General features: G+C 42.8%; 1 protein-coding gene across 8 annotated transcripts in view; it reads right to left on the bottom strand.

Moving 5' to 3' along the window:
- Nucleotides 1-15995, bottom strand: part of Tti1 (TELO2 interacting protein 1) — a 53228-nt gene that overhangs the window by 8250 nt on the left and 28983 nt on the right. For 6 of the 8 annotated variants that reach the window (XM_005392546.2, XM_005392544.2, XM_005392545.2 and 3 more), the window contains 5 exons: nucleotides 15671-15859; nucleotides 10851-10999; nucleotides 7767-7907; nucleotides 5606-5810; nucleotides 5245-5332 (listed from right to left, as the gene is read on the bottom strand). In XM_005392546.2, the coding sequence (XP_005392603.1) occupies nucleotides 5245-5332; nucleotides 5606-5810; nucleotides 7767-7907; nucleotides 10851-10999; nucleotides 15671-15859 (772 nt within the window). Of the gene's footprint in view, nucleotides 1-964; nucleotides 2601-5244; nucleotides 5333-5605; nucleotides 5811-7766; nucleotides 7908-10850; nucleotides 11000-15670; nucleotides 15860-15995 lie in introns of those variants that run through there. The other 2 variants (XM_013518305.1, XM_013518304.1) reach the window with 2 other exon arrangements.

Here is a 15995-nt window from a genome sequence, read left to right as displayed (position 1 = left end):
CCTGATCTGTTCAAATATAATAGGCCTATATGTAGGTAAAGAGAGGAGTTGGGCTCTGACAGGGATGAAATGAATGAGCCTGTGCCAGTCTGTGTTTTTCTGGGGTTTGAAGGTACCAGCTGATTCTTTGATGGGCTAGGATCCTACTGCTAGAAAGAGAGCAGGAAGTCAGACAGTAAATGAACCTTCAAACCTGGTCCTGACTTCTCACACAAATAGGAGAATGGGCAGAGGTGGCACAATTAACATGAAAAAGATCCTCCTGATATGAAAAGCCCTGTTCAGAATTCAGTAAAGATGAAGCAGACTTACAAGATACACCCAAGTTCTTGTTTTTTTTGTTTTTTTGTTTTTTTTTTTGGTTTTTTCTCCGGTACCGGGAACCGAACTCACGACCTTGCGCTTGCCAGGCAGGCGCTTTTGCCGCTGAGCTAAATCCCCAGCCCCTTACACCCAAGTTCATACGTGTGTGCAATGTGTATACAACATATCGGTATATCTTTGGAACACAAGCACTATGACAGCAGAAGTCTTTTCTGTCTTGTTTCCTCTATTTTCAATGCCTAGAAAAGTGCCTGGCACACAGGGGCTCCTTAACCAATCTGCAGAATGGAGGAGTACTGAGCAGACTTCCTGAATGCATGAGAGCAATCCATCTGCTCAAAGACCCCCAGAGGAGGGCACCATCACCACCCTGAGTCTATAGGGAAGGAAATGAGATGCAAGGAAACTAAGCTATTTGCTCAGGGTTATACAGAGATAAGATCTGACCTAGGACTGTCCAACTCCAAAACTGCTACTTTCAACTCATAATAACTACACCTTGGAAGATGCCTATATGTCCATCAACAGATAAATGGATAAAGAAAATGTGGTTTTTATAGACAATGGAGTACTACCCTGCCATAAAGGATATATCTGAGTCATCTGTAGGAAAATGGATGCGCCTTGAGACCATAATGTTAAGTGAAATAATCCCATACATAAACTTCAATATTGCATACTTTCTCTTACATGAAAAAACCCAAAGTATAAATATTTAAAGAGGAAAGAAAAAGATGATAGAGAATAGGAAGGTAGATCTTTGGTAAGTGGGAAGGGGACCTTGAGACGGAAGAAGGGGAAAGGAGGGAGGGGAAGGGGAATAAAAAGAATTAAAATATATTATGTACATGTACTTTATTTCCCACAATGAAGCCTTGTGTACTACAAACATGTACTAAGGGAAAAAAAGATGGGTGCCTTCTGCTGTCACATAAAATGGCTAGAGAGAAGGCTGAAGAGGCAATGTCCCCCTTCTTTCACATCAAGGACTACAGCAATAAAGCATCCAGGTACCTGTACAGGACCAGAAGGTATACCAGCTGGTCACTACCTGCTGGCACCCTGCATCTGTAGCAGGCTCTACAGTTGGCAGGTGGAGGTAAGAATTGGTACAGACCAAGCAGTCTAAAAGCTTTGTTTCTCTATCATGAGATTTATCAGGCATGGACTTCCTCCATTTAAAAGCTGATACTGCCTAGTTTTGTTTCCTTTTGGCCCAGTTAGATGATGTAAGACCACGCTGCAAGGCAGGGAGCCTCAGAGGCTAGTAAAAGACTGGCCCAAGAGGTGTGGTTCTAAAAGAGTTGAGCCAGGCTGAGTACACATACTGGCTTGAAGAAAAAATAGAAATTTGGGATGTGTGCTCTCATGTCAAATTCCTTTCATCTATAGGAGGGCAAAGCTCCATGGTCAGAAAGGCACGGAACTGTGGAGACACACTGCATGCTGGGAGATATCCTGCAGGCTTCTGGGTCCACTTGGGAACTTAAATCAGTTAAATTTGCCTCTGCACTGGGCTGCGATGGGGGTGTGGCTGGTCTGATCTGTTATTTGTAATTCAATGCTTACCCTCAGGGATGCTGCCCACGTACAGCTCCTGATATCTTGACCCCCTCCTCCTACACCCAAATATGATTTATGTTTTTTATCCATTGAAGTTATTTTGCTCGATGGACTTTGGGAGAGCGGTTTTTTGTTTTTTGTTTTTTTTGCATTGCCAATTCTAACAGTGACACCTGGTGGTAACAAGCAGAAAGGTTATATCCAACCCCCTCCCCCCCAAGTTGCAAGATTTATGCCCCCTCCTTACAAGGCATATTCACTAGATAAAAGCATTAAACTGGAATGGCATCTCCGTTCTTAGCATTTACAGCCTTGGTTATATCAACCACCCCCTGATCAATTTCCATTTCCCGAGTTTACAGCCTGATGTAAAAGCCTGCCACAAAGGCTATATTTAATATGACAAATTAAAAAAAGCAAACAGAGTCTTGGTCATTCTTTGAAGCCAGAAAAAGCAAATAGGAAGGAAAAACCCACATGTAGTGAAAATAAAGAGAAATCTTCATGGCACAGCCAAGTTTGTGTCTACTCCAATATGATGGCCTCTGAGGTCCTAAGCCCCTCAACCCAGGGGCCGCTGACAACTGCTCTGCAGGCCATGGTGCGCATCCATCTCCTCTGGAAGGTGGGAGGCCTCACAGCAGGCCCCTGTCCTCACAGGTTCCTTAGCCAGTCCTCTGGCTGACAGAGGAGCAGGGTGGGGAATTTAATACCTGTGAAGGGAGATGAGTCATCTCTGAGCAGCTCTGACTTCCACTGGCTCTGAATACTTAGCTTGGCTTTTTGTAAACCCCAGCCACAACGCTTGGAAAGGAAGAGAAGTAGGTAGTTTTTTTTTTTTTTTTTTGGTTTTTGGTTTTTCTCCGGTACTGGGAACCGAACTCACGACCTTGCGCTTGCCAGGCAGGCGCTTTGCCGCTGAGCTAAATCCCCAGCCCAAGAAGTAGGTAGTTTTAAGGGAGACTTTCCAAGTAGGCAGATAGGTTTTACCTTGGTAAGGGATGTGGGGTAGGACAGAAAGAAAAGAACTAAGGACAAGACGGCCGGACAATGGAGACTTCAACTCAGTCAGGGGACACGGCTTGCCCATCAGTGTCGGTGACTGCTTCAGTGCTAATCAGTTCACCATCACCCTCTCTGCACAGTAATGCAGCGCACAAAGATACCAGGTTACCTATTGTCTCCAGCTTCTTTTCCCATTTAGAGAGCTTAATAATTTCTGAATCAAGATGCCAAATCAGCTCTTGATCAAGGACAACACCCTCCCCCAATTCAAAAGAGTTTGCAGATGATGTGTGTGTGAAGCAATCAACCTTGCACTTCCTCCCCTGCTCCCTGCCTGGCAGAGGGAGGTCATCTGACTCAAGCCTGAGTGGAATGCGGTGGAGCAAACAAAGGCGCCTCTGCAGTCAAGTGGTCTGGCTGCATGTTCCTCCTCCTGAGGCACCTTGAATACCAACTCCACACTCAGCAAGGGCCAATTCCAGGTTTAATTGCTTTCAGCCACAAAAAAGAGAATTAGAAAATGAAAAGATAATGAATTGCGAATATTAGCTTGTTTGATGGCTCTAAACTTGAAGGATGGGATGCAGTGGTAGTAAAAAAAGTAGGATGGGACAAGGAATTGTGAAAATCAGGTCTTCACAACTCTTGGTGGTAACACGCTCCTCAAAGAGTTTACCTGAAAAGAAATTCATCATGTTTGTGGGCTGCACTTTAAACCACGCAACAATGAGCTTTGGGGCACCGCCCAGGGAGAACTATTTTCCCTTAAGCTGGTTCCTTAAGGAATAAGAATGCCTGGGGACAAGAAGCTCCTTGGGATGCATCCTCTGCTCCAGAAACCATGACTGATTCTGGGCCTAAGAGATGTGACCGGAAAGGGACAGAAAGAAAAAAGGCTACTGGGGAAATCAAGAGTAAAAAATTGCAAAGACAATAAATCAATTCAAAAAGATATTCCCATCATTCCCAGGGAGTACAAGGGTTATAAAAGAGCAAGTCGCTCTCCTTATTCCACAGTCAGAGCAGCCTTTCAGCTCCTCAAGGAGTGAGGTGAATCCCACCTCCTACCCCAGCACGGATACTCTGGGCCCTGTCTCAGATGCCGAGGAAGGAGGGGCACTGCTCGGGAACGTGGAGCTGGCAAGCCAGACAGTCCCGGCCCAGCCCAGAGCAGGCACGCAGGGGAAACAGCTCCGGAGCGATGCTGTTCTCAGCTGGAAGGACAGCTGGGGAAAGGGAGCCAACAGTGCAGTTTGGGATGCCCTCTGTCAGAGTTTCAGTTTATAGGAAAAATCACTTAGTACTCAGGCAACTAAAAATAGCTTCTTCTGTTAGAAGCATGGCCAAAACTCCTGGAAATTAGAATTATGTAATTTCAGAATCAGAAAAGGCCCACTAAGTGGCTGTTACCTTTCTTTGCGTGATAGACTCCTGCTAGGACTGGGTGAACGGTATGTGTAAGTCTCCAACCTGGCCTGACTCTCCCAGCCCCCAGCCTGCTTGCCAGCAGAAGCACTACTCTGCAGGGAATTCAGCTCACCACTTGGCAAACACAGGAAAGGAGATAAGATAGGACAAGGAATTTTGCAGGACTTGGAGACATCTGGAGACACCCAAACATTTACAAAGAATACTTCACAGGACTCAGTCCACCGAGATGCAAGATTGCCAGAAAACTTTAGCCACAGATGTTCATTGGGGTCTTCCCGGCTAATGTCCCCTGCCTTCTTTCTGTCCCAATAAAAGGGACACGCTTCTCTTTGTTCGAGGTAGAAGGTATTATAGTGCTTTCTGCTTGAACCCAGGCACAATAAATTCCATGCCATTTTGCCTTTACACCAGCCTGGTGGTCTCTGCTGCTTACCTATTTTACAGTATGGACTCCAGAAAGAGGCATGTATGTGCCTGCTTGAAAACGCATCTAATTCTGCACATACTTTTCTATCATCTAAGGTCCTCCATGGAGTTGGGGTTTTGGAGATCTGTAACCTAGTGCTTTCTTTTTACTGTAGAGGGAGGTGAGGCATGGGACACTGGGCTATCAGAAACAGGACCCAGAAGTGGTTCATCCTTGAACCAGGAGGAGGGTGCTGGGTCCTCTCCAACACACGATCTTTCCGCTTTTTGCCCCTATAAAATTGTTGTGGACAATGTAGCAGAGGAAAAGGTTACTTATAAAGGAAAATGCATCTAGTAAAAATACCATCTTTGGAGTTGGCACAGTTCAAGAAAATATCTTAACCTGGCAAGGAGAGAAAGGGGAGCAGAGATGCTTCAGATCTGCTCGCCATTAGCAAATCATCTATAATTTAGAACAAACATAAAGAGATGCAGGTGATCAAGCAGACGTACCTCCTGGCAGCCTCTTGTAATTTCACGGGCTGTTTGGTGCTGAGGTAAATCAAGCAGGCATCAGCCACTTTATTCAGGTCACCCTCACCTGCAGAGAGGAAAAACAAAACAAGCACTGGCCCTCAGACTTTATTTGGGATAAGCAGTAACCAACTGCTGTCTGGGGAATCTGGAGCAGCTGGGCAACATTCCCTGAGCTCTATACCCCATCCTAAGAGTCAGGAAATGCATGCCAGATGGACAAATGGGGCCAAAGAAAGACGGATGAAGATGACACAAAAGGAGAGGAGGGGCAAGAACACGAGGCAGGGATGAGACAGGATGCAGGGTTGGTATCTAGGTGAGGTGAGTTGGTACCTACCTAATTCCAGACTCTCAGAGAGGGGACCCAGGCCCTGCAAGACAGCCAGCTGCAACTTGAAGGCCAGTGTGTGCGAGTAAACTGGTCCAGCCCTGGCACTGATGGGAGCCTGGGTAACCAAGGAGCCAGCCAGCTTTGGCAGCACATCTTTGCAGAACCGGTTCCGAAGAAAATCACCACACTTGCCTCCCAGTGTGCACAAAACCTGCAGAAACAGTCCCCAGCTTGCTGACTGAACATCAGCGAGGCAGTAGGAGGACTAAAGAACGCTTGGTAATTTAATTCCATCTAGGTCTCTACTTGAAAAAAGCAAAACAGAATTACTGCTGCTAATTCCTTGCCCATGGTTGGTGATTCTGACAGTTATGAATTCAGAGGTCTCTGCTCCTAAGGCACAGCTGCTTCTATCCATAAATACAGATTACATGGAGAATAATTCAAAGAATCTTGAGTTGGATGAATAATATGATTAATAACTTGGTTTTCCTCCCTTTTTTTTCATTAAAAAAAAAAAAAAAGCTTAAAGCAATTCACATGGATTATCTCTGAAATTTCCCTAACATCCCTAGAGAAAAGACTTGGGCTTTTAAGTCTCGCTAGCTGAGCAAACACAAGCACTAAGGCCCAGTACCTGCCATGTGCAGGCCCGGGGTAGGGTATGCTGAGTGAGGGAAGGACTGGGGAGGCTGAGGTCTCTGGCTGAACCCAGGCCAGTCCCTGGGGCTAAAGATGACTCCATGTTCCTTCTGTTAGACCGCACAATCGCGTATGTATATCACTCTTATTCTATCTCACAACAGGCAGTTTCTTTACGTGTCTCATTCTAAACTTTCTCTAGCAGAACATATTGAAACGTTTTGCCCCGCTGCACAAGACTGAGTATAGAGCAGGAATTTCTTTAAAAATTGGTAAGCAAGGTGTAACCAGCACATAGAGCATTTGCCCACTCTGCAAAGAGGAAGGCACTCGTTTAAAGTCCCTGGGCTGGACTGCACAGCGTTTGCAGACCTCCGGTGTCATCAACGTGCTTGTGTGTGGAAAATACAGTTTCGGGTTCGGCACACACATCTTTATAGTTCTTCATTTTTCTACACTTGCTATAATATTTGATAGCCTAGTAATTTTCATAAAGGAAAACACATCTGAGTAGGATTTAGTAATACCTCCCTCCTTTCTTCTCTCTCTACATACACACAAACTTGCTATTTTATACATTTTGCTTTGGAAAAAAATAGTAACAATTTTACGTGTTTTGAATGTAAACTGGTATTTTGGCACAGTATACGCTGAAGACTCTTACAGAAAATCAAACTTCTCTTGCCAAGTACATTCACTGCATTCTCAATTTCATCTATGTCCCTACACATCTTTTTTCTTTGCCTCATCTTGCTCACCCAGTTCTAATTTATGTTAGCTTGCCATGGTAAATGTATCTCTGAAGGATGCTGGAAGTGCCTTTTAGAATAAGAAAGGACAGAAATAAATAAGCTAAAATACATGTGCTAATACGAGCCAAACTAAGGGAGAAAAGCACCTGACATCTCTACAGGGCTTTTAGCTTTCCAAAGCACTTCAGCAGAGTCCCATTTTATCCTTGACAGCACTGCGAGGAAGGTGGGGAGGTATTCCTATGCACTGCCTGAAAATGGGTGGTCATGGGCTTTGCTCCGCTGTCTGGCTAGACAGGGGATGTCCAGGGCTAGAACGCAGGCCCCTTCACCTTGACTTCTGAGCACTGCAATGAGCATGAGCATGAACTCACAGATCTCAGTTCTATTACCTGCTAGTTGTATGATTTGAGATACTTCCTTAACTTCTCTGACCTTGCTTCCTCCTCTATTGAAAAATGGAGATCATATACTCACCTTGCACAGCTATGAGATGAGCTTATGTGTGTGGGGGAAATGCCAAGTTCACTTCCTGGCACACAGGAGATGTTCAATACATGCTGGCGGCCCTTTGCTTTGCTAGTTCACCCTGACTCAAATGCAATAGGAAAGTGACTTATTTTCTTCTTTGCGCTTTTCTTACTTTTCCATACTTTCGTCAAGATCTGTGACATTGCAATCACATAAAAAGAGAAGCAACGCAAAAGAGCCTGGTGAGCTCTGTGTTTATGATGTGTATCCCCATGACGGATAGTGCAGCATCAATGCAGTACCTTGAAGGCTCTGAGGACTGCCAGGGGGTCATCATTTGTGAGTCGGTGCACTAGTGAGGGCCAGGCCCGATGAACCAAAGGAAGCAGCTGGTTTTTATGTGACTGCAGAACAACTACACATAAACCCAGCACATCTAAAACCTGAAAGAAAAGATACGATTTCAGCAGACAGTAATGGTTTGAAACCAAGTACTTGGAATCAGGCCACTACTTAAAAAATAAGATTGAGCAATGCATTAACTGAGTAACTAGTTACTGAGTTCTGACTACAGGCCAGGTCAGCGACACACAAGGATGAAATACACATGCTTCCTTGCCTTTAAGGTGCTTATGATAATAGGACAAAGACCTTAATTAGGAAGAGTGGAGTCTGCCAACATTAATCTTTACTAGGAGCCTTCTATGCCCTGGTCCACACAGGTGGAACAGAAATGCTAAACAGAACAGCTTCTGTCCTTGGGAGGGGACTCATTGGTAGTACTGTGGAGAACACAGCAGTATACTGAAAGTGGCTTTGGTATCGCTGGCTGGCTTTAATTTGAATTTTGTCACTAACTGGACAAGTTGCATTAGATGTTGTGATTCAAAGGTGCACATTTTCCCTGCTGCTTACTTTCTCTCTGCCTGTGTCCCTTTGCATGGCTGGCTCCTCACCCTTGAGAAATGTTAACACCTCAGAGAGGTCGTCTGAGATGACCTAGTCTAAATCAGAATGTAAGCTCTGTCTTGTTCAACATAGTTTGCTGAAGAGCACAAATGCTAATTGAAATATATAGCGAATGTTTAAATTTTTAAAAATTTATTATAGTAGAAAACATATTGCCATGATCCCCTCTCAAAATACTTCTCCCCTCTTCAAAAACATTTATCCCATCATTTTTGCCATTTTCTGATGTGGTTCTGGAAGTCCTCTCTTGTGCGTGTCTTTATAAGATGTGATAAAATTACAGTGCCATCCAATGGAAAGGCAGGCTCAAAAAAAAATTATAGTGTGTCCATTTTACTTACTGGATCTGGTACCATGAGACTTCTGGCTCTTCCCCAAGGTCAAAATGACCAGGAAAGGCCAATGTTTTAAATTGAGTCAGGACATGGAGGTGTCCACAATGGCACAACTAAAGACACTAAAGACTTCTAGAAGTGATTCAGAAAGGGGTAAGAATGATGGGGTGTTTTCAAGGCAAGGCTGAGTATTTTGAGGAGGATTAATGGCAATGTATCTTTTTTTTTTTTTTTTTTTTTTTGGCTTTTTTTGAGACAGGGTCTCACTATGTAGTTCAGACTGATCTTGAGCTCTCTTTGTAGCTCAAGCTGGTCTCAAACTTGCAACAATCCCCCTGCCTCAGCCTCCTGAGTGTTGGGATTATAGGCATGTGCCACCACACCTGGCTAGGCAATGTGTCTTTTACTGTAGTAATTTTTAAACATTTAAACAAACACTGTATTTTTTTAATTTTTTTTTTTTTTAAGACAGAATCTCAGTATATAGTTCAGGTTGGCTTTAAACTCATGATGATCCTCCTCCCTCAGCCTCCCCAGTGCTGAGATTTCAGGCACGTGCCACCATGCCCAGCTCACACACTGTATCTTTTAATCAGCCCTTGTACATACGTGAATTACTATTTTCTACCACAGCACCTGCTTACTACCTTGCTAATATTAACTTGATCTAGATGTGTGTTTTTGAATTGCCTCTCTCCCCCCAACAGACAAGTTCTAGGAAGACAGGGATCATGCCCATTGCATTTCCTTCCATATTCTCTCTGCTTGGCCTGCAGAAGTCTTCAATAGAATTTAGTGAGTGAATGAATGAGTGTATATATCATACCTTGTGCTATTCTATCTCTGTAACCAACAACCTGTGAGGCAGGTAGCCTCATCTCCATGTTACATGTAAAGATGCTAAGGCTCAACATAGTGAACTAACTTACTTAAGGTCACATGGCTAGTAAGGGGCAGCACAAAGATTTGAATTTAATTTTCTTTTTTGAGTCAGGGTCTTGCTAGGTAGTTCAGGCTGGGCTTGAACTCATGTAATCCAGGGTGGCTTTGAACTCATGGGGATCCTCTTGCCTCAGCCTCCTGAGTGCTGGGATTACAGATGTGAACCACCACATCTGGCTCAAAGATTTGCATTTAGGTATGTAGGTCTGACTCCAGTACTGATGCTTTTAATGACCACCATGTGTATGAAGTTGCTATAAAACCCCGTAACAGGGAAGATCTTAAAGGATATTTAGGAGTTTGCTAAATGTATCAACCAGGTACCTATACTAAAGCCTTGCATTTAACAAGCACTCAAAAAGTGTTTGCTGAATGTACAGATGTCTCTGTAAGACAACGAACTCCACACAGTACAGACCTGAGAACTGAGATAATCTGTGGATCAGTGTTTCCAACCGTGGCCCCCATCTCTGAGCAAGGCAATGTGCTCCCATGGTCACCAGGGAGTAACTAAGGCAGTCATTTCTCCCTCTTCCTTGGAAATGCAGAGGAAAGCAGTTTTCCTTTGGGCATAAGGTCTCCAGAGCATTTCTCAAAAACCTGGCACTCACTACCACTCCACCACACTGTCGTGTTACTGAGTCACTGTGTATTTAAGTCCTTGCTAATGGGGTGCTTGCTCAGCAAACTGCTACCTAGTTTGCTGAGCAAGAGGATGAGGATGTAATACCATGAAAAGTGTTGGGGTTTTTCCTAGGATGAAAATAGAAACAGAAACAGAGACAAGGGTCAGACTTGGAAGAATGACCAAGTCCAAGTATTAAAACCTGCATTCTGCATTAAGTCAGCTCAGATAATGACATTCTTTTAAAGCACATAATTTTCTTTCGCTTGGACAGTCAATGAATCTCAAAAACTTTGTGGTTCTTCATAAAGATCAGCTCCCTTTTGGCATCTGAGCTGGTAAAGGGAGATGTAAAAGTGTCATCCCACAGACAAATTCCTCTTTATGCATTCTCATGGCCACCACACTGGACCAGGAGATATGGGAAGTTACATGCTCATCCATGTAGCCACTGCCAGCCAGATCACATTTAATCTTGCTGTTCTGGGAGTGCAAAGAAGGGGATACACCCTGACCTTCAGGCGGATCTTCAGGTTTTTATCTGACAACAAGTGGATGCAGCGTTCCATCACGTCCTTGGCTATCTGGATCTGCACTGGCAGTGGTGGTTCTGCATCTGGAAGGGTGTCATTCTCATCCAATTTTGGAGGGACTGACAGCTCCTCTGCAAGAAGAGCATAATTGGTAATTTTTATGAGAGGTGCTCCAACCCAGCTTGATCCTCCGCTTCTGATTTAGGAACAGTACTAAGAGGAAAATGTCTTGGAAAGGGTCTTAAGGAAACCATCTGAAATGTGGGCCAAGCTGTACAAGTCAAAACATTTATGGCAGCATTAACTGTTATCAGCTACACACTGGGAAGAACACGCTTCTATGGTCTGAATGTGTTCCCTCTAAAATTCTACAGTTGAACCGTCACAGTCAATGTGACAGCGGTAGGAGGTGGAGCACGTAAGAGGTTATTAGGCCACAGAGCTCCTCCCCTTGTGATTGGGATCAAGGCCTGTATAAAAGAGGCTTCATCTAGCTCGCTGACTCTTCTGCCTTTACCACTGGGGACACAGTGCTCCTTCCTAGGAAGGACATATGAACAAGGGACCAAGGGAAGCAGAGAACAACCCTTACCAGATAAATGAACCCACTAGCACCTTAATCTTGAAATTCACAGCCTCAGAAGTGTGAGAAAATAAATTTCTGTTCTTTATAAATTATCCAGTCTTAGCTACTTAGTTCTAACATCATAAATGGACAAAAATACCCTATATGTCCACTCAAGGGGGAATGGGTATATAAACCATGGTATATCCATAAAATGGTATGTTACAAGGTTCCTAATTATACTTTGTAAGGATTTTAGTGATAAGATAAAATGCTTATGAAATAATACTATGTTAAAAAGAAAAAATATGGTATAAAATTGCCTTTTTTTTTTGAGACAAGATCTCACTATGCAGTTCAGGCAGGTCTTGAGCTCACTTTGTACTTCAGGCTGGCCTCGAATTCACAATGATCCTCCTGCCTCAGCCTCCCGAGTGCTGGGATTACAGGCATGAGCCACCACGCCTGGCAATATGGTATAAAATTGTATGTACAGCATGAACATTATATAAATTTTTACATAGGAGGAAGTACAACAAAGTATCAATAGTGACAGGATGATAAGATAATAGATCACTTAAAAATTTTTCTTATATTTTTGGTCTTTTCTAAATTTCAATTAATGAATATTTAAAATAGAAACATACAAAGAGCAGAGTTCTAATTTGGAATCCTGAGGTTGGGCCCCTCCCCAGCTGGCTTTTTCTCTGACTTCCATTCTTTTCTTCTACTTCATCTTTTGATATATATCTTCTCCGCCAGTCTTTAAGATCTTTTGGTGGCCAGTATTAAGCCTCACTCATCTTTGTATGAGAGAAGAGACCAGGGCAGCCTGGTGTAATACAAAATGAATAAGGCTTGGTCAGAGTTCAGTACAAGTCTAGCCTCCACAACTTATGGCAGTTTCTCCTACATTACCTCACCTGGCTAAAACAGACAAAGTATATATCTCATCTGCTTGTGGAGAGGAGTAAATGGGAAGAATGCTGCCAGCTACTACCATTCTCTTACTACAAAGAATACTGTGTTGTACGAGATAGATATAAGCCTGTAACTTAAAAATACCAGAAAGACGAGAACTGTATGAAACTCAGGCCAAACTCCCCACCTTGAAAAATTTTCTTCTGCTCACACTCCCGCCCCCATCCCTGTCCCTAAATCCTTAATTACCAGCTGTGCTCATTTCCACTGAACTGAGTGTTGTTCCCTTAACATTTTCTCATTTTAGTTTCCTTTGCTGGAAAAACAGAATCTTACAACAGAGGCTGCACCTGTCTCTAACAGGTGCTGGAAAGATAGATGAAAATGCACTTGCAGAATGCTTGGATTTCTTGGAGAAAAGGATCACGGATATAGAAGGTACTTTTATGTGGTTAAAACAAAATACTGATGTCAATCCAATATCAAGCCAAACATTCTTTGTAATGCCAAGTACATGGTTTATATGTGATGAATGATAATAGTATGAATGATAGAGCTATGTGTGGTTTTTTTTTCCCAGATAAAGATTTGTCATTTGAAATTTTCCTACTGTAGAATGTTATTTGAGAGATGTGGATTTTGTTTTTGGAAGAGGGTTTGATTCATTGAGTCTGCTTTGACCCAATATCCACTAGAAACAGAAGATTCTAATCATAAAGAAATGGACAGTGCCTGAATTTTAAACCAGAAAGGCAATCTAGCTTATGAAGGATCAAGATGCTTTCCCTTCTTCAGGGCTTCCAGGTTTGGGTGACGTGCACAGTTCACAAAAAAAAATTTGTTTGTGTCAAGGAACAAACATGAGAATAAAAAGCCCAACATATTTCTAATCAAGAAAATTCTGTCTGTGGGGACAGCAATGACTCAACTCTGCATCAACCATTATTTAGACCTTGTGATGCTTCAGGGCTATTTAGAAAGAATTTACTGTAGTTAATGCAACAAGCCACTTGTCTGAGTTACTTTTCTCATTGTTGAGACAAAATATCCAACACCCACAAGTTAAGGGAGGAAAGGTTTATTTAGCTCACAGTCTGTAGAGGTTTGAGTCCAAGGCAGGGTGACTTGGCAGAGAGGCATCACAGAGAATAATTCATGGCTCCTGTGGTGCTAACCAAGGTAGCAAAAACAACAAGAGGCCTTAACAACACCTTTCTCCCCCTTTTATCTTATCCAGACTACTCAGGACAGGTAGCACTCACACCCTTAATCCTAGTGCAATGCCAAGCAGAAACAGGAAATGACACGCAGGATTTAGAGGCAGATTTATTTACGTGGACAGGCACTGATCGGGATCATTACCAGAATATCAGGCTCTGATCTCTGGTGGTCTAGGGCTTATATGAGCTAGGTAAGCTGGAAGTACAGAGGCAGAATGGCTTGTCAACTGGAGATTGGTTTATACAATGTGCATCACAGTGACCAGCTATATATATCACAGTGACCAGCCATTTCTAAGAGACTGGAGCAACCAGAACTGAAACAGGAACTATTACCTGGGCAACTAACAAACTGAAGTATACTGGCAGGAGAGGGGCATTTTCTGCTACACTAGTGCTCTTGATCATAGCATTGTACCATGAATCAATTCCAGTGCCACACATTCTAGATCCAATCACCTCTGAAAAAGCCCTACCTATTGCATGAGGCTTTGGAAGGACATCCAGACAGAAGCCTATCCAGAAACACCACTAGTTCCTATTATCCTGGAAGTACTGGCTTTAGTTCACTAGAATCTTACAGTACAGATTGTGGGTAGGGGAGAACAAAAAAAAAAAGAAATCTGCTCAATTCCAACCTAACAAACTAATTTGGGACTCAGTTCGACTTAGGATAGTTCTGGGACCACCAAGCTCATTATGACTTGGCATTTTATATTTGCAGAGGAGATTCTAATAATTTATTAATCCTTTCCTGACCTGAAGCTCCAGATTGAGTTTGTGAATAAAACAAGAGGCCAGAGCTGCTACTAGCCTGAACTCTCTTTTCCTTTATCATATAAATAGGTAAGAAAAACATTGGAATCTCTTCTTAGCAATAAATAAATGGACAAAGCATATGAACAAACAATGAGCTTAAGGTAGGAAAAACGTTGGAAAAGAAGCATACAGAAGCCAGGAGTGGTGGTTAACACCTTAATCCCAGCATTCAGGATGCTGAGGCAGGAGGACTGTTGCAAATTCAAGGCCAGCCTAGGTTATATGGTGAATTCAAGGCCAGCACAAACTACAAAGCATGAAAGACCCTGTCTCAAAACAATATAACAATGACAAAAAAGCATACAGAAACAGAAGTAAGTTCAACTTTGCCAGTAATTTAAGAAAATATGAAGTAAAAGAACAAAAGCAATTTTTTAAACTTACAATTTAGGAAAAGTAAAATTGGTAATTTTACTTTTACCTTGGTTTCACCAAGATTGTGGTGAAACGAGTATTAATCCTGTTCCGCTGAAGGAAAGGTATAAATCAATACCACCGTATTGGAAGGCAATTTGGCAAGCATTAACTAATGTTCACATCCTTGATCCACAAATCCTACTTTTGGAAATTTATAAAGAAATATGCCAGGCCAGGCGTGGTGGTGCACACCTGTAATCCCAGCACTCAGAAGGCTGAGGCAGGAGGATCGCTGTGAGTTTGAAGCCCATCGGGGTTACAAAGTGAGTTCAAGGCCAGCCTCAACTACATAGTGAAACCCTGTCTCAAAAAGGCAACTCTCCCCTGCAAAGAAAAACAACAATAAGAAAGAAATATGCCAGGAGAAGAGAAGCTCACATGTACAGAATCATCCACTGCAGCACCATTTACTACAGAAAAAGCTAGAAGCAACAAAATCCTCCTGACGGGGAGTAGACACTTAGTAACAGTTATTAAAACATTAATTATGAAACCTCTAGAGCAACATGGAGCATTGCTTATAACTAGTCACAAAAAGGGTATGATGCTATGGCTATGGCTGCAGGGGGCTGCGGGTGTAGCTCAGTGGTAGTGAGCTTACCTAGCATGCATGAGGCCCAAGTTCCATCACCAGCACCACACCACAAAACAAAAATCATGACTGCAATCATGTAAAAATAGGTTTATACCCAAAAAGAATGGAAAAATATTAAACAAAAAATGAGAATGGCTACGTTAGCATAGTGAAATTGAGTGACTTTTTGCTATTTCTGAATCTCTGTGGAATGATGCTTCCCTGTTTTTACAACAGTCTATTTCAAAAAGAAAGAAAGAACTAAGACAAAATAAGTAATAATTACCTTCATCACTGTCAAACTCCAGGACATTTCCCTCTGCCACATCCTTCTCTTTGAGGTACCCCAGCACAAACTGTTCAATGTCTTCAGCTGTAGTGTTATTCTCAAGAGTTTGGTGCAAATAACTTCCCTCCTCCTTTAAGTTTTGATCTTGGGGTTGCCCAGTGTAACTTGTTTCTGGGAACCACTGGGCTGTAGATAAAATGTTGTAATGATCACCTTGGTCATTAATAAGCAGCATTAGCACTTCATCAGTAGAATTAGCTCTTTGCCATGGCCTGTGTGGCCTCCCCACCATCTACTCTCTGCCTCATCTTCTACTACTGCA

This window comes from Chinchilla lanigera, unplaced genomic scaffold (assembly GCF_000276665.1).
Source record: "Chinchilla lanigera isolate Chin_1 unplaced genomic scaffold, ChiLan1.0 scaffold00044, whole genome shotgun sequence".
Taxonomy (NCBI): Eukaryota; Metazoa; Chordata; class Mammalia; order Rodentia; family Chinchillidae; genus Chinchilla; species Chinchilla lanigera.
This window is presented reverse-complemented; position numbering and strand designations above follow the sequence as displayed.